At 41.5% G+C, this 21,748-nt stretch overlaps 1 protein-coding gene across 1 annotated transcript in view; it reads left to right on the forward strand.

Annotated features, from left to right (window-relative positions):
* Positions 1–21,748, forward strand: part of DNAH5 (dynein axonemal heavy chain 5) — a gene marked incomplete at both ends in the record, with an annotated part of 235,306 nt that overhangs the window by 10,839 nt on the left and 202,719 nt on the right. The window contains 8 exons of the mRNA XM_080933639.1: positions 4,432–4,566; positions 8,636–8,720; positions 13,822–13,982; positions 14,693–14,914; positions 17,011–17,148; positions 18,123–18,299; positions 19,545–19,658; positions 20,546–20,653. Coding sequence (XP_080789765.1) covers positions 4,432–4,566; positions 8,636–8,720; positions 13,822–13,982; positions 14,693–14,914; positions 17,011–17,148; positions 18,123–18,299; positions 19,545–19,658; positions 20,546–20,653 — 1,140 coding nt within the window. The remainder of the gene's footprint in view (positions 1–4,431; positions 4,567–8,635; positions 8,721–13,821; positions 13,983–14,692; positions 14,915–17,010; positions 17,149–18,122; positions 18,300–19,544; positions 19,659–20,545; positions 20,654–21,748) is intronic.

The following is a 21,748-nucleotide window of genomic DNA, read 5'->3' on the forward strand; positions in this document are numbered from 1 at the left end:
AAAACACTTATTACAGACTTCAAGAATCACTCTGAGAAAAGAGTTTTATTTCTCTCAGCCAGGAAGGTAGAAAGCAGTTGGGGGGCAAAAAGGTATCTTCCTGGTTTTAGTGACCTTTGAAAATGCATTTCCGTGGTCTTCTATTTGACATTTACGGAATGTATGCTTTATGTCAGGACCTTTTAGAGACACGACAAGAAAATTGGCTGGATGTTTATTTTGTTTATTTATTTTAAGCCCCAGTGTGTACTCTTTTCCTCAAGTTGTCTGTAGTGAGTCCTTCAGGTTCAGAGACATGAATGTTAACTACACTGGGGTAGCAATGGCCACCAACCTGCCTCCTTGCCAGTCTCCCTTTGCCCTCCTTCCTCCTCTCTTTAAACCCTGTGTAGTCCTTCCTTTCTGGCTTCTGGGTCCAATCTTATTCCCTAGAGCTCCCTGCTCTATTCCCTACAATGCTGGGATGTGAACCTCCTACCTGACTCATTGCCTTCCAGTGTTGTCTTAGCACTTTCATCTTTACTGTCTCGCTAATCCTTTGTATCAAAAGGTTCTCTCTCAACTCTAAATCTTTCTAAAGTAATGTGATGCTCCCTTTCCCCTTACAGAGAAGTTTCTGGAAAGAGCAGCCTGCATTTAGTTTGGTTGTATTTCCTTTCCCCCCAGTCATCCGTTTCTCAGGCATGCCCACTCTGCTCTTTGTCCACTCGGTGAAAATTTCCTAACTCTCTCACTGTATCTCCAGTCAATGCATTAGAAACCACATCAAAGTGCAAGAGTCTAAAGGAGCAACAATCTCCTCTCTTGGCCCTGTGACTGAGAAGACTCAGCTGCATGGGTTCTGTGGCTCACAGCCTTGGCTGGGCTGCTGAAACGGAAAGGCAAAGCCCAAGTTATCTAACGGCGGGCCCGGGAAATTTTACTACCTCCCTTTTGCAGAACAGCTGTGTGATGCTGCAGCCATCTTGTAAACAGAGTCCTTGCAGACATGCTAGTTAGCGTGAGCAATCATCTGCACCATTTGTGCTGCCCGCCACTGGCTACGGTTGATGGATGCTGTTGTCTCCTGCATCCACATTGCTGCAAAGTCTCAGCTGTCTCTATTGGCGCTTTGTTTGCTCCTTGCTCCAAGGTTTTCACCCCCTCGTCTCTACATCTCCATATCTTTGTTGGAAAATCTTTATTTCCTCCTTAGATTTATTTATTTATTTATTTTTGTGTCTGAGTGCTCTGTCTGCCCATATGTAAACGTACCATAGGCATGCCTGGTGCCATTCAACAGATTCCGGATGACAACAGATCCCTTGCACTTGGAGTTGCAGGTGTCTGGGAGTGGTCACATGGGTTCTGCTAACCAAGTCCAGCTCTCATCAAGAACATCCAGTGCTCTTAACTGGGGTGCTCATCTCTTTAATTTAGCCTCTTTGTTGGAGAATCTGATTTGCACTCATGGTCTTAACTTTGATTCAATCATTTGCTTTGTAAATGTTTATTGGATAGCTACCATACTGGATGAAAGTGCTGCTGACTTAGTGTGTGTGTGTGTGTGATGTGTATGTTGTATGTGTGTATGTGTGTGTGAGGTGTGTGTGTGTGAGGTGTGTGTGTGTTGTGTGTGTGTTGTGTGTGTTGTGTGTGTATGTGTGTGTGTATGTGTGTGTGTGATGTGTATGTTTTGTGTGTGTATGTGTGTGTGAGGTGTGTGTGTGTGAGGTGTGTGTGTGTGTGAGTGTGTGTTGTGTGTGTGATGTGTGTGTTGTGTGTGTGTATGTGTGTGTTTATGAGTATGTGCATGCACATGTGAATGAGTGTGTAGAGTATATTTAAGGTGTATGGGGTATATTTGATGTGTGTATGATGTAGTATGTATGTGTGCATGCCCAAGCCACAGCACATATTCGGAGCTCAGAGGACCACTTTCCAGAGCAGGTGTTTCTCCTTTCCTAAATTCCATGGATACAAGCCAACTTGCCAGCCATGTACAGTATGTGCTTTTTACCCACAGAACCATCTTTCCTGCCTGACATTTGGTTTTACAGGTTCTGTTTTTCACAGTCACAGCAGAGAACACCTCTAATGTGGTTCTTATGTTGATAATCGTATGTTCTGCAGAGGTCTGTGACTATGTGTCTAATTATCAGTCTATAGTGGTTCTCAATGGGGTATGATTTCACCCCACATGACACAGTTGGCAATGTCTGGAGACATTTTTGATTTCTGTATTTAGATGGTGAGAAGGGTCCTCTGGCATCTTTGGAATACCAGGCGGCTTATGAGGTATATCCCTCATAAGAATGGTCTGGCTCATAATGCCTGCCTGTTATGTGGGAGTGAGAGCCTATATCTATGTCTCTTTATCTGCATGCGTTGAATTTACCTTGAACTCTAGACATACATTTCAAATGACCGATCTGTTTCTTGCACATGTATATTGATATACCTGAACCCAGGACCTTCAAAAGCCCACGGGTGGTGATGATGCCACAATTTGCTTCTGCTACATTTCCAAGACTAGAGATGCTACAGAGATCCACCTGCCTGCCTTTAGGCTTGTCTCAGTGCAATCTGTTCTCTGATGCCAGGACGATGGAGCTTTGGTAGTGCAGAGAGAGAGCTAACATCTCTCTTCTTCTTTTTTCAAATCTTGTCATTGATTTTAGATAATGTTTGGGTGTTATGAGGTGTCCAATGAAGTGTTTTAACTCTTGGCTTCTTTCTCATCTCCTATTGGACTTCTCAGTCTGTTCCTCACCCACCCTGGCAGCCTGTGTTTCTAAAAGGTGCTGAGCTTTCTTATGCCTCTCGCCTCCTTGGGAGAGATGTCACCTTTTCTTCAACTCTAGGCTCAATCTGTCTTCTAAAAGCTTTCCTGTCATCCTCCCCATTCAACTGCAGATTAAACTGGGAGATTCCTCTTCTTGCTCCTTCTCTGAAGATCTAGAGGCTCTCTGTCTTCTGGGACCCACAAATCGTATATTTTTTTCTTAATCTTAGGACACTTTGTAATGTGTACTTTAAAAAAAGAAAAGATATATCCCGGATTTTGGTACCAATGTTAGGAAAAAGATGAAAAGAGTGGGGGAGGGGTATGCTCTATAGAGGTGTGGTGAGGCATGAGGGCAAGGGGGATACCTCTGGTGGGCCCATGTTAGGAATCTCTTCTCCCTGAGGGACCAGCCACACAATGGTATAGTATAGAATAGAGTTTATTCAGGGAATAGGGAGGGGAGTTAAGAGGGTGGTAGAAGCAGAGAAAGAGCAGAGAAGAGAAGTAGAGGCCGATCATGGCCATGTGGAGAGGGTGGGGAAGGGAATGGGGAGAGAAGGGACAAAGGGGATAAGGGCAAGAGAAGAGAGAACAAGAGAGAGAGAGAGGAGGGGGCAAGCAGCCCCCTTTATAGTGTCAGGTAACTGGGGTGGAGCATACTTGGCTGTTGCCAGGTAACTGTGGGGTGGGGTTTACAGAATCTCAAAACCTTGTAGTATTTACATTTTTTCATATACCCTAACAGTCAGACCAGACATGTTTTTGAAGTCACTGGTAGTGTTTATGGTCATAGTACTGGGGTGCATGTTTAGTAAATGTTTCTTTGATCAAAAGGGACAGCTTTGCTTCTGCTGCTAGGAGCTACGGCTTTGGCATTAAAAGTAATGTGTTTACTTAAGGAACAGATTGAAACTGGAAGGTGTACTAATAGCAAAAGAGTTGAATGAATTATGGTTTAGCCATAGCCCGTGTTTTGTAGGTATTATACAATTTCTAGAAAGATCTATACCAAACTACAAAGAACCCTGATGTAGTGTTAAGGAAGACATGCATAAAAAATTTTTATGTCACGATATAAACCTAGGCATGGGCACATGTTTGCATATGTTGTATGAGCAGAGTGTGGGGTAAGCATTAAGCTGCTAACCTTAGTTACACTGGACATTCCTCATTGCTGTAATTCACAGCCATAGTCAAAAGCAGGAGCAGTGGAGGCCAGAGATTAATTCCAAGACCAGATCTGAACCTATGCACAGCAAACGTAAGAGATAAGAACATCGCTTTATGGCTAAGAAAAATGTTTACAAAAATGGGATTTTCATTTTTTTTGCATGTATCTGGTAAATTCTTTTATGAGTGTGGAAATAAGTCTGTAAAGATGGAACAAAACATTAACGGTAATAATTTATGGATGGCAGATGATTTTTATGGCTTCTTTCTGTTTGCCTGTATTGTGCAATTTCAAAACAGTGGCCACACCTTATTTTCATAAGAGAAGTAAGTTTATTTCTAAAAATAGAAGAGAGTACATAAAAACTGGTCCCATTAGGCTGCCTGTTATGTGAATCTCTAAGACTTGAAAACCACAGTTGTGTGAAATTGTCATGAAACGAGCCATTTGAGAGAAGCGGTTGCAATATAACGTTTTTATTCCTTTCTTTTAGCAACGACTAAAAGAAGAGAAGGAAGCCAAGAGGGCTCGTCTGGATGGGCGGCATGACTATCTGTTTGCAATTGTAGCTTCCTGTTTGGACCTGAACAAACCGGAAGTGGAAGATGCCCTTCTTGAGGGTAATCAGGTAGGAAGCTTTTGTGCCCTCACAACCTTGCTGAAAGCACCTACGCTGTGCCTTTGAAGACCTTCCAGCCTAATGTGCAGGAGCTCCATTCCGATTGGCAGAAGTCTCTTGACTCTCCCACTCTCCAGATTGAATGATGGTATTTGTAGTCCCCATTTGAGTACCACAGTTTGATGATGATGCCTACATCTCTATATAAACCAATGATAAGGTTAAGTTCTTGTGCTGGTTTTGAACCTGAGATTAGGGAATACAACCATCTTTCAAGTCGCTGACTTATGTATGTAAGTAACTATGTATGCATATATGCATGCATGTAATTATGTGTATTCATTTATTTTTATTATTTAAAAATTTTGTACATCTGTGTAATGTGTTTTGATCAAGTATACCCCTGCCCCTGTTTCCTCTCTTTGAATTTCTCCTGTGTTCCCCTACCGCTATTACCTCCTGTTGTTTTGTTGCTGTTGTTGTTTTAATCCACTGAGTTTACTTAGTGCTAGTTGGTGCCTCAGCCGTGGAACCCTTTGTTGGGAGGTGACTCTCATGGACTGAGTCTTTAAAGAGAAACAACTCTTCCTCTCCCAGCAGCCAGTCACCAGTAGCTTCTAAGCTAGGGATAAGTTCATAAACATATGGTGTGAGTGGGGAGACAGAGAGGAAGAAATGGGGAACAAGAAGAAAAAGGAAGGAGAGAGGGAGAGAAGGAGAGAAAGGAAAGAAGGGAGGGAAGGAAGAGGCAGGAAAGAGGAAGGGAGGGAAGAGAAAGGAGGAGAAAGGAAGGGGAGATTGTTGATAACATGTTCCAGTGTTGATCTAGTAAATGTCTAGCATCTGCCTTTGCACAGATAAGGGGCAGATTAGGGCAGTCCCAATTTGAGTTGGAGTCAATTTCTGTGGTGTAGACCTTGTTTGGCTCCATGGCCGAATTTGAATTAACATTTTATTGCTGTAAACTCTGAGTCAGAAACCCTGAGTCTATCCAAAACTACACAGCTCATTTGTTAGCCAGCACCAGCAGCCTCTGTATAAACATGGGACCAGTATAAACAGAGTTGGTTTTTACAATGCGGTCTATGGGGTGCGGTCTATGGGGTGGGGTCTATGGAAGGAGTTAGAGGAAAATGGAAGGAGTTAGGGAAGGGGACAAGACACTTCCCTAAGAGGGAAGTTCTCCATTTCCTCTCTCAGCACAGGTGACTTACTGAAAATCTACTATACACCAGTCCCTGCTCTAGGTGGGTCTCACCTCTAATCTCATTCATTTTCATCTTACCAGCAGGTAGATACGATTCTAAAACAAGAAGCATAGGGAGGGCCACTTAGCTTTCCTCATTGAGCTGGCCCAATCGTCTTCAAACTGGAGAAACTGTACAGTAATTATCCTTAAGGGACTGCTTTATTTCATTAGTATAATGTTTCATGGTTGTGTTACTCAGAGGTCTCTAGGGGAACAGAACTGATAGAACACATGTACTCACATGCACACACACACACACACACACACACAAACTCTCTCATACTCTCTCTCTCTCACACAAACACATACATACTCTCTCTCTCATGCACACACACACACACACACACACACACACATAAACTCTCTATCTCTCTCTCACACATGCATGCACACACACACACACACACACACACACACACACACACACACACACACACAGAGTTGGTTTATACAGTGCAGTGTGGATAGTCTGGAGAGGCTGAGAATCTAGCATTTGTTCAGTTTATGGAAATCTCATCAGTCCACAACTAGTATCAAAAGCCTGGATGATGCTGGTGAGCTGCTGGTCTTACTTCTATATGAGACCTAAAGACGCTAGTTTCTAATATCAGCAAAGGAATGCAGGATAGATGAACTTGCCTGCAATATTGAAAGCAAGCAATCAAAAAGAAAGTTTCCTCCTTTGTCTAGATCAGAACTGTGCACCCACATGTAGGGTATGGTTTTCTCACTTCAAACAACCTGGTCAAGAGAAATTTCCCACTGTGTCTTTCTTTTGATTCTAGATCTAGTTATAAGGACCAAAATTAGCCATCACAAAGGTTCATCCAGTGAAGATAAGTGGAGGGGGAGGGGGGATGGGAGAGGGGTGGGGGAAGGATATAACATTTCAAATGTAAACACAGACAGTATCTAAAAAAACTTAGTAAAACTAAAAAACAACAACAATAACAAAAACAAACAAACAAACAAACAAAAAAGGTTTATCCATGTTGTGCATGTCTGAAATTGAGTATCCTTCCTGTTTGCAGGTGTCAGATTTTACTGATTCATTCACAGCACGTTTCCTCCCTTTGTGGAGGTGACTCTGAGCAAAACCACTGTAGATGCTTGTAGAGAATACAAACATTCCTTTGAGATCCTGATTTCAGAGAAATTTGTAATATATAATCCCAAGCAGATTGATAGATCAGATAATAATTCTGAGTTTAACTTTTTGAAGAAATTTTGTACTGTTCTCCACAATTTTGTGCTGTTGATTTTTTGGTAGTAGCCATCCTAGTGAGTGTGCAGATCTACCTTAGTTAGGGTTTTATTGCCGTGAACAGATACCATGACCAAGGCAACTCTTATAAGGACAACATTTAATTGGGACTGGTTTACAGGTTCAGAGTTTCAGTCCATTATATTCAAGGTGGGAACATGGCAGCATCCAGTCAGGCATGGTGCAGGAGGAGCTGAGAGTTCTATATCTTCATCTGGAAGCTCCTAGAAAAATACTGGCTTCCAGGCAGCTGGGGTGAGGGTCTTAAAATCCACACCCACAGTGACACACGTACTCCAACAGGGACACACCTCCTAATAGTACCAGTCCCGGCATATACAAACTATCACAAGATCTTTCCTCTTTTCTTTCTCATCTATGTATCTATCCGTGTATGTATGTATATATGTATCATCATCTATCTACCTGTCTGTCTATTATCTATCTATCTATCTATCTATCTATCTATCCATCTATCTATCTATCTATCTAACGGTCTATCTATCTATCTATCTATCTATCTATCTATCTATCTATCTTTATCATCATCATCATCATCATCATCATCATTTATCTATCGAAATTTATTTACCTATCCATTCACATACCCATCATCCTTCTGTCTTCTTGATTTTATTGTTGTTATTGTGAATATGTGTGTGTGTGTGTGTGTGTGTGTGTGTGTTCATGAATGCGCACCCATGTGGATTGGGTGCATGCATGCAGAGTGCAAATGTAGAGGTCAGAGAACAACAACCTTAGGTGTTGGTTTTTAGGCGCCTTCTATCTTTTGTTTGAGACAAGGTTTCTTATTGGCCTAGGACTTTACCATGTGACATGCAAGCTTCCTAGTATCCCGTCTTCACTTCTCTGTGGTGTGGCATCCTGTCCCTGGGATTATAGGCTTGCATCACTATGAGCTTCTTATGAGAGAGTTCTGAGGATCCAAACTCAGATCCTTCAAGTGCTTTACAGACCGAGCCTTCTCTCAGTCTACCCTTCCTCTTCTCATAGGAATTCTGGACCATGCTGTAGACTATTTGCAAGAAGTGCTTCTGTTGCTGTCAGGGCATGCGTCAGATTGATGTGTGCTGGCTCTCGTGATAGAACTAGGTGCCAGGTGGCTACTATATATGTCCTCAAAGAAGTTTTGGAAGGTTACATTTAAATATTAATTATATTTAGTGTGTCAACTATGCATCAATGATTTACTTTCTCTTTCGGACTTGCAATTTTCGGAACACAAAGCATTCTTTTATATTTATATCTCTTTTCAACAGCTTATTGCTTTGCGGAATTAACAAAAACAGAAGGACGAGTCTGTCAAATATAAGTTCCTAGAAAATACTTTGATAATCAGTGAAATTACTTCTTTGAATTGAGTGCTTACCATAGTGAGACATTATTTTCTTATATTAGGAAAAGAATCTGGTGTCTAGGATAGATGTAATAGGTATAGTGCTGTTTGAATAAGAAGATGGCAGAGAATTGATTTGCTATGCCATCAGTACTGATGGAATACATTTTCTAATTCAGAGCAAAAATGTTACCTTACCTTTTTCTAGATTGAAAGAATCGATCAGCTTTTTGCTGTTGGAGGACTTCGTCATCTCATGTTTTACTATCAAGATGTGGAGGGAGCAGAAACAGGTATTGATATTTGACATTATATGACATAGAGATATCATTATATTCATCTGAGAGTGGCAAAAAGAAGAAATGTAATGGCCAAGCATATACAAACCATCACAAGGCATATGTATGTAGTACCTTTGTAGTGTGTATGTATAGTGTGTGTATAAAGTATGTGTGTAACTATGGAAAGATGCCAATTTTCTCCTTTCAGTTAGGGATGGAGAATGGAAACTATCTTAGATGTTTTAATTGTTTAATTGTTTTGTGTTTCTTTTGATTTGCCTTAATGGCAATGGGGGGGTCAGTTTTGAGACTTTTTTTTTGTGCTAGTTCCTTTTGTGTAACCGTGTTCTAGAAGTTTCAGTAGCACTGGGTTTTGAAAAGAGAAATTCTTGTCAATAAACATAACATCAACTTTTGTCAGTTAAGTACTACGTTATGTTTATTTCTTGTGGGTTTCTATTGAAATGCATAATGTCAAATGATGGATTTAATACTTACACTTAAGAAAATATTGTTTTTATATGAATTCAGCTTCTGTAGCTCATTATACTTTTCATTAGATCAGTATCATTTTAAGTCCAAAGTAGGGATATGACTAAATATATTATGCTTATGGTATTATATTTATCCATTAAAGACTTTTAAAAATTGGAAATAGTTATTGATCTTGTCAGTAGCATGACTATACTTTTTTGTTTCACGGAGAATTGTTTGTGGATAGAGACTGGGTGGATGCATTGATTGATAAAGTGCCTGCCACAAAACAATGAGGACACTGAGTTTTTATTTTCAGAACCCTTGTTAAAAAACCCTGATGTAGCCTATGTCCACAGTTTCATCACTGGGAGGGAGCAAATAGGAAGATTTCTGGAGCTCATTGGTTAGCCAGCCTAGGCATTTGGTGACCTCTAGATTCTGTGAGAGAGCTCTACTTAACAAACATAAAAACAGTTAATTAATAAAGACACTGTCTTTTCTCAGAGAAGGGGAGACCTCCCATGATATCCCATGGATATCAACCCACCTGGGCAATCAAGTTGTAGCAGGACTGAGCATATCTTCTTCTACTGAGTGTAGGCAAGGAAGCCCAGTTAGGGGAAAGGGATCTAGAGACAGGCAACCTGGGAGGAGAGGAGGGAGGAGAAGCTCTGTTTGGGATGTAAAGCAAACGATGAAAAACAAAGATACTCAGCAACCTTTGACCTGTGTATATATGTGTTCACACATGTGTGTGCACACTCATGCATGCAAATTTGCACACAGCCATAAAAACACACACACACACACACACACACACACACACACACACACACACACACGAGAGAGAGAGAGAGAGAGAGAGAGAGAGAGAGAGAGAGAGAGAGATATGTGTGTGAAAATCTTAAATGGCTAACATTTCTTTATATCCAAATTCATTTTTTTCCACAAAAAAGTGCATTACATTTTGAGTAAAAAGAATCAAAAAATAGAAGATTTGATTTTCATCTCAGATTGTAGAACATGAGTTATATCAGGAAGCATGTTCAGCCATAACCATGCCCAGGATGAAATTGCCCTTTCCGTATAAATTGCAGGGAACAAGAAGGGCTTATAGCATCCCAACATATAAGCAAGCCTTTTTGTTTCTCTCTCACTCTTTTCCAATCTTTTTGTCATAGATAGTTCTTCTGACCTTGGAGTAAGAATCAAGCCCTTGGATGACTTTTCTAGACATTATTAGGGAAAAAAAAACATCTTCTGGTCATTTCAAATTGAAAACACAATATTGATTAAAACAAGAAGAGTATATCCGGTTGAGCAAAATGAGCTGGCTAGAAGTGAACTCACTCTTCTTTGCATTCATCTCTGCTTTCTCTGATCCTGTCCAGGGCTTCTGAAGGTTTCCACTTGCAGCATGAAAGGAACACATGCTTTTCCTTCACTTCTTCCTCCATCCTGTCTCAACCCCGGTACATCAGTGTCTGTGTCGGGTCTGAGGCCAGGCACAGTAAGGGTGAAGGGATGTTTATACTTGATGGCTGAGCTCAGTGAGCTCCTGCTCTTGTGGCCATGGTGGGTCCTCATGGAGCAGTGGCTGCATAGGCCACATGGACAGATTGTCCTTACAGAACAGAGTTCCTCTTGAGCTACAGAAAGTGGCTGCATGGAGCGTTTTCTTATCAGAGATCCCGTCACCTGACTCAATGGAAGTACTTACTCTACTGAAGTACTTACATCATCTCCCTGGTGGGCGTTTGGTCCTCCCTGTATGTTGTATGCTGGGTCTGGATTTATTGGCAACAGGCATCATATCCCATCCCATTGTGTTTCTAAGGCCCAGGAGGCATAAATAACTTGGACTTTCCAGGAGACCTGATTGAAAACCTGCTTCTTCCTGAGGGTGGCAGTGTAAGACCCAAATTGAGTCTTATCTGTTTGAGGCTCCCATGAATGAGACGAGAGATCGGGGATCGATGCAAAACCAAGAGGTTTATTAGTCTAGTGCACTGGGGTGGCCTACATCCAGAGGAGAGGTGACCCTGAAAGGCTGTTACAAACAGTTTTTATACTCTTTAGGGGTATAGGTTACATCAGCAAGGTTATAATTTAAATTTATTGGCTAAGTGTATTAGCTTTTGAATCTATTGGCTAGCAAGCATGTGACAGGCCATGGGATCAGAGGGTCAGGTGATTATCAGTCAGCCCATTCTGTGGGTTTTCAAGAATGTTCCTGCTCCTTCCAAGAACTGTGGGTGGAGAATGGAACTTGGCCTACCCTTGACCTGAGGTGGTGGGTGTAAAGCTGGTGAAAGCCCCTAGGGTCCTTTAGCAGCTGTCTTCCCCTGCCTAAGACTTTTCTGGCTCTAGGACCAACTGGGAGTTCAGTATCCCAGGAAGTCTCTCAGCTCTGAGGCAGCCAGGACAAAGAACAAATGCATCCTCCTCCTCCTCCTTCTTTTTTGTAACAGAAAGTCAGAGATACTTTATTTTCACTTTTAAATCCAAAGGCTAAGGGTAGCAGAAGTGTAAAAATGGAATCCCAGTCTGCTTCACATGAATACTGACGTTTAATCCTGTTTTCCAAGTCCAAGACTGAAAACTTGCAAGTAAACACTGAGCAAATCACATGTTTAAGTAATATTTCTTAAAAAGTCTTAAAGAAATGATACAGGACCTGTATTTTCAAAGTGGCATATGTGCTGTTAACACATGTTCTGAAATTGGGTAGGTCATAACAGCCCTGAATTAATTTTTAATAATAATAAAAAAACCAAATAACTAACTGAGCTTTATACTTTTTCTAAGCCTCCTTCTTGACCCGAAGCAAACATGAAAGGATTTCACACTTCCTGTGCACCATGGCCTACACCCCAGATTTTTCTTGAGACTCTGTTTTCTGCTGTCTCCCATATCTTGGAGCCTTGGTTTAAATTTCTTGTCTTGTGTATTGTCTCTAATCTGCTAGTGAGACTTGGGTGCAGTCATGAAAGGTGTGCCTCATATACTGGCTTTCCCTTTTCTGGGGGTCCTTCACCAAATTTCCTGCTCTGAAGCTCAGTACCAGAAGGAGGACGCACCTAGAGGGAGGAGGTGGCCTATTCTTAGGGCTCAGATTACAATTTCCATTTCACTGCCTTTTCTTACCATCTTCCCTGAGCACCAACCTCTCTCTTAAATGGCAGTAAGCAGAACCTTCAATTCACTTAAGGACACAAAATGCACTTGAACACAAAGGGACAGGAGCATGTTTGTTGTACCTACCTGAGCCACTCTACAGACAATAACACTCTTGGACAACCAACAAGAGCTTTCTGATTGTTCTGATAATGCTGGATGAGCAAATACGCTTACAGAATTTTATAAGTGCTTCACACACACAAACTCCTCTAATCATCACAAAAGTAATCCTGCATAAATTCTACAAAAGAATGCTAAATTAGCATAGCCTATCCCATGTTTAAACATAAGGAGAGGAGCTGCTGAGAAGAAGGACGCTGGGTGCTATTGCAGAGGGTGCAGGTCAAGCCTTTTGTGTCCCCATGGTGTATACAACCGTCTACAACTCCAGTTCCAGTGGGTCTGACACCTCCCTGGGCACCAGTTACACATGTAGGAATGTACATACAGGCAGAACACCCACATGCCATTCACAATTCATCCATGGTCACAATTTAGTGGATACTGAGATGCGAAATGAGGCAGGATAGCTGGAGCTTAGAGACCTCAGGTGAGGTGAGCACATAGAGAACAGACTCTATTTAATGTGGGGAACAAAGACTATTTAAACCTTTGGAGGATGATTAGGAGCCATTGGGGGTAAGTATACATCATTGGCTGGGGCCAGGGTGTTAGGGATGCCTCATTTACATAAGGAGGAATTCCACATGGTGCTGGACATAACCTCATAAAGCGAGGGGAAGTTTAACTTGGCTATCTTTCCTTTTGGAGATCTAAGGATGAGATTTCTAGGATTTGTACACACTTGGACATGACTCCTACACCAGGCTGCTTCCCTGGGTCCCATGGCTCCCTGGCCCCACGCTCATACACATAAAATAAGAAATTAATAGGTAAGGTCATGCGGTTAGGAAACAGACGTGGGCTAAAGCCCTGGTCTCACTCTAGAGCAAGAACATCGGTTTCTTTGTCACCTTACCTCTGCCCAAGCCCGACACTAACAATTTCTAGAACTGACCTGCTGCCTGGATTATGATGGTGTCACTGAAGGGAGTCCTGAGTTTTGTAGGTAAGGCTGGCTTTGACCTTGCCTCTGCTATTTGTGGCTGGTACAGTTTAGGAGAGCTCCCAGGCGCCTCAGGGTTGTAAGTTTTAGTAGTGTAGACGTGGTGCCCAAGGGAAAGTCTGGAACACAGTGTATGCCAACCAGTGATTTTTTTTTTTCTGCCACCCTATCTCCACCCCAGTCTCTTTCTCACTGCCTCCATGAGCCAGAACCCAGCAGATCCTTTTAGGTCTCTTTCAGGATGAGACTGGAGATTATCCAATCGATGGGCCTGCCTGAGGACATGGGCAGGTCAGCCATAGTAATTTCTAGAAGGAACATTCATCCTAGGTGGCAACCCAGTACAGCATAAGCAGCATTTGTGAGACTGAAATTGCTTTGTGTTTGTAGGGCAGCTTGGCCCCTCAGGAGGGGTGAATCCTGTTTCTGGAAAGATGAAGAAGCCCAAGGTGTTTGTGACCGAAGGGAAAGATGTTGCTCTTATGGGAGCATGCGTGTTCTTCATCAGGTCTGACCCATCTAAAGCCGTCACAGCTGAGAACATCCACCGGGTAAGGAGACAGCTGTTTATATCAGATCTCCAAACCACAGGCATCACTCATATCTACCCGGTCTTCTGGAGATAGGCGCTGGCTAGTTAAAGGATCTAAAGCTGCCTTCAGGGGCTGGGGCTTTAGCTTAGCGTTCCAGTGCTTGCTTAGCATAGGAAAAGTTCTCAGTTAAATTCCTGGGACACATGTACAAATAAATAAATAAACCAGTAGCAAGAAAAGCCTCATATTTAATTTTTATTTAGGACTTAAGACAGCCAATTGAGATATTACTTTCTTGTCTTTTGATAATGAGGGATTGATATTCTATTTAGTAATAAAATATTCACACGACATTGAATCTGTGTAGAGAGAGTGCTTTTCTACCCAAAAGAATATCCTGTCAAATGATTTACTTAATGACAAGATTTCTAAAAGTGGATTTACAACTTTTGTGTTCTGTGTAAAGCAAAGTGTGCCCATATAGCTGTTTCCTGTCTGTTAGAGGTTACGTGACCTCATTACTTTCTTGTAGCAAAATAAACCAGTAAACATCTAGAATTCAATTTATTTCATTTTTTTTAAAATTCAGAGTGTTATAACTTGAACTTTCAAGCAGGGTATTAAAAATTGATTCACTATTTGGCTAATTAACTTGTTCACCGACTTCATTGTTATGCTGTGTTTGAGACTGATTTTTATGATACAAGGGTGATGAAACTGTTTTCCAGGAGGTGAGCTTTAACACCTTAGACACCGCAGACGGGGGCCTGTTGAACAGCGTGAGGCGCCTCCTCTCAGACATCTTCATCCCAGCTCTCAGGGCCTCGAGCCATGGCTGGGGTGAGCTCGACGGGATACAGGATGCACCCAGCATCCAGCAGGAGTTCCTGAGCTCTCTGGAAGGCTTTGTGGGCATCTTGTCGGGTGCGCAGAACAGTCTGCAGGAGAAGGTAAGGAGGAGCAAGTGGTTCGTTAGAAACAATTGGATTCCCAGCAACACAAAATAGGAGAGAGATGCTTTTCTGATACAGTCTCTATTCCACTGTGTTGAAAGCCTTGAAAGTGTTTGTAGATCCATTTAGCATATTCTTAGAATGTACCTGTGGCTTGATATAAACACAGTGGGCATGGCTTAATGCTTTTGAGATCTATAAGAATGTTTGTAGCTGTGGTTCTCAAGCTTTCTAATGCTGTGGCCCTTTAATACAGCTCCTCATGTTGTGATGATTCCTTCCCCTACCCTAAAATTATTAAAGTGCTACTTCATAACTGTAACTGTCTACTGCTATGGATTGCAATGTAAACTTCTGATTTGCAGGGTATCTGATATATGACTCCTGCCAAAGAGTCATCTGACCCCCGGACAGTTTGGGATCCACAGGTTGAAAGCTGCTGGTCTGTAGCAATGGAAAGGTTTTACTCACTTTGTTAGATGGAGCATGGGACACTTGTGACACTGATGCATATCCTAAAATGAAAAGGAGTTTGGAGCTACAGTGGTGTGCACGTGTGTGACTCTGTGTACATAGATGTGTACGTGTGTTAAGTAGGAAGGAGCAGGATGGGTGAATGGAAAACACAGACATGGTGGAAGAAGGAAGGAAGAATTAAGACACCGGGTGAAGGCTGAGTATGATAGTTTAGCTTATGACTAAAACAGCTTTTAATAATGAACTTGGCAAATAGGAGATTTGCCTTTTATATGACTTGTGCAGCACATTTCGTGAATGACTTTGGAGGTTACACACTCATGTGTATCTGGAATGTGCGTGTGTGTGTGTGTGTGTACACACATAGAGACAGAGACACAGAGGGGGCATACAAACAGACAGACAGAGGGGCGAGTAAGTGAGGATATCCAGCCAAAGTCAGGTATATGTGGTCAGAGTATGTGGTTCCTATGGTAACCACAGCAAGGCAGATCCCCACCACTCCAGGGAATACTGAGCTTGTTTCAGTATTTGGAATGGAATCTATACTAACCAGATGATGTAGTATTGGGGCATCAGGCAAATTTTATTCGGACGGGGTAGGCGTTCTTCCCTCCTTAGTTGTGTGCACAATTAACTAGGTGTGTGGGACCACGGAGGAGTGCTGGAAGTCTGCCCAGGCTGGATCAGTGGCAGCAAAAGCCCAGGGTTGCTTGGGTGCTTATGTTACTTGAGTGGGTGTGTGAAAGTTCTGTGAGGGTGAGGGTGGGGAATGAGTTGGTCGTGGAATCTGATTTCTGAGTTGTACCAGTTGAATGGGGTGGGGTGGGGGAGATGCAGAACTTGTCTTGGAACTTAAGGCCTCTAATACCATCCAGCCATTAAACAGTGGGCTTGGAAGGCAGCACCAGAGACTATCAGAGATGAGCGCTGAGAGGGATTTTTATGAATTATAAGGAAGGCATGAGCAGCCTTCAGGAGGAATTCCAGTGTGGGTGTGTTCCCTCGGTATTCCCAACAGATCTCCACACACTTCCATGCCCATCTCTCTCGAGCATTCTTTGGTGCTCTATTTAATTTAGAGACTCGATGTTACAGCTTGTGAGTGAGAGATAGCAATGACAGTTCTGTTGGCTCTGAATATGCTGATGGCACTCTATTGAGGGTAGAGCTGAATTAAATCCAAGCACTGAGTTCTGAGATGCACACACGTTTTAAGCAACACTTTCACCAGAAGGAAAAGCATTAGTAGAAACAGAGAGGGCCACATCGTCATTTGGTATGCCATGTCCTCTTATTTGTGGTTCACTGCCCTCTAAACTGTACCCGAGCATTTCCAATTGAATGTGCTAACCACGAAGGCATGGGAATCTTTTTCTCTCATTCGTCTGAAGAAGGAATTCAGCGACAGATTGAGAATTACCCACTTCCACCTCCTGTGCTAATTTCCTATAGGTTGACTCTTTCTCTGCCCTTTCAGGAAGCATTTTGAGTGATCAAGGTAGGAAAGATGGCAAGATTCTACTGAGTTCCGACTAGACGCAAACTGACCAAAATGTGTATCTAGGCATTTTAAAACCATTTTTTCTTATTATTGTAATCTCAATTTTAATTAGGTGATCCTTCAAAGATGTGACATAGTTGAACTAAAATCTCTGAAGGAACCCATGGACTACTTGGCTCTGGCTAGTAATCCCGAGACTGTGGAAAAAGTAGAGAGTTGCATGAGAATGTGGATCAAACAGATGGAACAGGTAACTCCCAGAAATCTGTAGTCATTTCAGAAGTTGTATCACTAAGGTTACCGATGGAAGAATTCTATCCTGGTATTCTCACTTTCCCCACATCATACCAAAACTCCCATAAAGAAGGGAGCTTCAGTGTGCTTTCTATTTATGGTCATTATTAAGGAAAAGGTCATTTGTTTATGGGTGCTATTAAGGAAGAATAGGACTCTGAGGATGTAGAAATAGGTGATTTTGTGAACTTAGTGACTAAAAGGTTTCACTTTGCTAATTTTTCTTGAGAAAACTTCTGTAGAAGTGTGGGCGAGGTCCCTAATTCATTGGGTTCTTCAACTGAGAGCTTCAGACTAATATATTTAATGGTTAAATATATTAACCATTAGTTTAATTAACTAACCATTAATTAAATATACTAACCATTGAAAAAAGAGCACTTGCTGTTTGTGCAGAGGTCTTGAGTTCAGATTTTAGCATTCACATCAAATGTTATAGATTTGGAACTGCTGCTCCAGGGCATCAAACACCTTGTCTGGCTTCCAAAGGTACCACAATAAACTTGCAACCCCAAACACACATATGTACATAAATAAAAATAAACTTTTTTCAAAAGTCTTAGAAAAGTTCTAAAGGGAGCCGACTCCTCCATCCAAACACCACATACATATAAAATCACCCTGCTTAGGGCGTGGCATTTCTTGAGGCCTCATGGCTTCAGTTTATGCACGTAAAGAACAGACAAGGAAGCTGCATGTCGTCATGGTATCTGGAGGTCATTCAATGTCATCACCGAAGTTACTGCTAGTGAAAGTCAGTTGGGGAATAAAGGATGCATGTTGGGTCAAAGTCTATCATTAGAGTCATGGAACTGAATAAAACACATAAACAAGATTCACATAGTGTTCTTTCTTTGTTTCTACCTTCCCCCACCCCCTTTTTGGCTCATGCAGGACTTTTTCACAATTGTTCTTCTTCTGCACCCACAGATCCTCGCTGAGAACAACCAGCTCCGAAAGGAAGCAGATGATGTTGGGCCTCGAGCAGAGTTGGAGCACTGGAAAAAAAGGCTCTCCAAGTTTAATTACCTTTTAGATCAACTGAAAAGCCCAGATGTGAAGGCCATCCTGGCAGTGCTTGCCGCGGCCAAGTCCAAGCTTCTGAAGGTTCGTAGCCACTTTGCCACGATTTGAAGTAGGCGAACAGGAGAGTTCTCCATCCCCCCAACCCCACAGAGCAATTAGGAACAGAAAGTTGTTATTTTACCGGGAGGAAAATCTTTTAAGACTGGGTGATATTTGTCACATAACTTTGGGCACTGGGAATTAGCCTTCCAGTTAAAGACGTTTGTTAGATGTTGTACTTGGATGCATATGTACTGTTAGTGAACATTGCAGATAGTGAGATATAGTGTGATCAAATGATCATACAAGAACACATGCACGCATGCAATGCATTCAGACAATGCAGGTGCAGCAACTGTAAAGTCTTAAGTCCTTATATATTACTTTTATACTGCAAAGCAAATAGCCCCAAAACTCATCAGCTGAGAACAGTATTTTTACCTCAGACCAGGGACTGTGGTGTGGCCGAGCTGGCTGCTTCTGACTCAAGGGTCCAATGAGGCTGCATCTAAGCTGTTGGCTCCTTTGCAGGCTCACACAGGAAAGGTTTGCTTCCAAGTTTGCTCATGACATGGCCGTTCTTTGTTGGTCAGAGGCATCCTCACATGCTCCCCTCCACAGGCAGCTAGCAGGTGGGGGTGCCAGGTCTCCTTTGAACAGAAGTACAGAGTGTGGACAAGGGCACCCGATCTAGGAGGCACATTGCAAAAGCTAACCCCGGGAGTAAAACATCATCACTTCTGTAGTACTCTATTCATCAGCAGCAAGTCACGGTGTGACTTTACACATCGTGACCATTCAGAATTACTACCATTAGGATCTGCACACAGCCAATTCTGCATGCTGTGTCCCCTTTAATATTCAGATAGCGTTCTATTTTGATGTCTTGATAGACAGTTGGTAGTTAAAATAATGCACTAAATGGATACAAGTATAGGGCCACGGGGGAAGGAGCATTTTTGAAATGAGGAGAATATGGGGAATATGAGCGAGCATGAGACAGGAAGCTAGTCTGGTGACCACATTGCAGGCAGCTGTGGTTTTGCAGGACTGTGCTGGTTTTTGCTAGAATAGAGTGTACAAGGAAAATCCAAAAATAAATGCCCTTAAATATTTAGTTAAATTTTTTGGCTTGCTCTTCCACATCCTTTTAAGATTCAGTATTTTAATTGCAGGATGCAGGAAGCAAATGGAGATGCCTAGGGGATCAGCATGATGCCTAGTCGCTCTTATTTTGCAATCGTCTGGGATAAGTGTCTGAACAGTGTTCTTCTGTGTTGTGCTCAGGTTTGGCGGGATACAGATATTAGGATCACTGATGCAGCCAATGAAGCTAAGGACAATGTGAAATATCTGTACACACTGGAGAAATGCTGTGACCCTCTGTACAGCAGTGACCCTGTGAGTTAAGGTTTCTGCTCCTTTACTCCACTGGTGACCCTTTCTGTACTAGCATAATAGAGTGTGGAATTTTAGGTGACAGATGTGACTGTTTGCTAGAAAGGTCTAAGAAATCTCATGTTCTTAAAAATACACTCATATAGCTTTGTTTATATCTTATGACTGAGACTGCATCTATCTATCTACCTATCTACCTATCTATCTATCTATCTATCTACCTATCTACCTATCTACCTACCTATCTATCATCTATCTATCTATCTATCTATCTATCTATCTATCTATCTATCTATCTATCATCTATCAATCTACCAATCTATCTATTATCTATTTATCTATCATCTATCTAGTATGTATCTTCTATTTATCTATCAATCATCCATCCATCCATTTGTCATCTATCTTTATCATTATCTATTTTGAATTTTGTATACTTAAAAATGTTATATTTAAAAAAATGCATCACATAACATTTCCCCTTCAGTGTTGAAGCTGATAGTTCAGAATTTACCCCAAAGAACTATGGGGAAAGTTGGCTTACATTGGGAAATATGGATTACATTCTAAAAAGGTGGCTTACATTGGGGTAATATGGCTTACATTCTAAAAAAGTCTGTTAGCGTTAGGAAATATCTACTTACACGCATTACAAAAACAACAGTTAACATAACCTAATTGTCATGAACAGCAAGACTCACCACATATGACCAAAATAATAAAAACTATTGTTTATAAAATCTATTTGTGTAAACTGTTAGGTACTATTTGAGATTCTTTGTTAATAATCCCAAACTTTATTTGAATGAAAGTAGAATGATTAGGCTCTCATAATTAGAATTTTGCTTGATTTGTTATTTTCCACTGGAAACATATGGAATCTCTTCTAGATAACGGTGATAGATGCTATTCCAACACTTATAAATGCCATTAAAATGATCTACAGCATTTCTCACTACTATAACACCTCCGAGAAGATCACATCTTTGTTTGTAAAGGTGAGTTTGTGGGAGGGAGATTGTGGTCACCTAGCTACCAATGGCCAATTTTTGGGTAATAAAAATCTATTATCTTGGCTTAATCAAGTATCTGTGCTTTTTCTATTTAAGAGGATTTAGGGATATACAATTAATTTCATGTGGTAGATTTTTTTTTAGCAAACAAAGCATTGCTTTCTAAGGTAACTGTTGTGATAAAATATTTTATTATTTTACATATTAAAAACTAAGATTCTTTTCAGAATTTTCCTGTGTGATTTTTTTAGCTTGCCATTATTTTCTATTGTGTAAATTTTGACCATGAAAAATGCTACGAAGTCAGTTATGGTAGCTCATGGCTACAGTCCCCATACTTCAGAGATGAAGAGATGAGGACTTTTGTGACTAATTAAAATGATCCTGCCCCAAACCACAATGATGTTTACAACTGCAAGACCATACTTTGACTTGTAAGTGTTTTGGGTCAGAGGTGGATATTACCTGGTGTCTTAGTCAGGGTTTCTATTCCTGCACAAACATCATGACCAAGTAGGAGAGGAAAGCGTTTATTCAGCTTACAGTTCCACATTGCTGTTCATCACCAAAGGAAGTCAGGACTGGGACTCAAGCAGGTCAGGAATCAGGAGCTGATGCAGAGGCCATGGAGAGATGTTACTTACTGGCTTGTATTTTCTGGCTTGCTCATCCTGCTTTCTTGTAGAACTCCGGTCTACCAGCCCAGGGATGGTACCACCCACAATGGGCTGGGCCCTCCCCCTTCTAGATCACTAGTTGAGAAAATGCCTTACGGCTGGATTTCATGGAGGCATTTCCTCAACTGAGGCTCCTTTCTCTTGATAACTCCAACTTGTTTCAAGTTGACACAAAACCAGCCAATACACCTGGGTAAATGAGACACAAAAGTCTATTTGTATGATTAATTGATATTTCATTCATATTATTTGTATGTGCTTGTGAAACTACCAAATGATCAGAAACATTTGTAACAGACTTTTTCAAGTAGTATAAGAAATTGTATATTGACCCAGCTTCCAACACACAATACAATACAACCCTAAAACCAACGGGCACATAAATATTGCTCTATCTCTACCC

Source organism: Micromys minutus, assembly GCF_963924665.1.
Source record: "Micromys minutus genome assembly, chromosome: 20".
In the NCBI taxonomy this organism is placed as follows: Eukaryota; Metazoa; Chordata; class Mammalia; order Rodentia; family Muridae; genus Micromys; species Micromys minutus.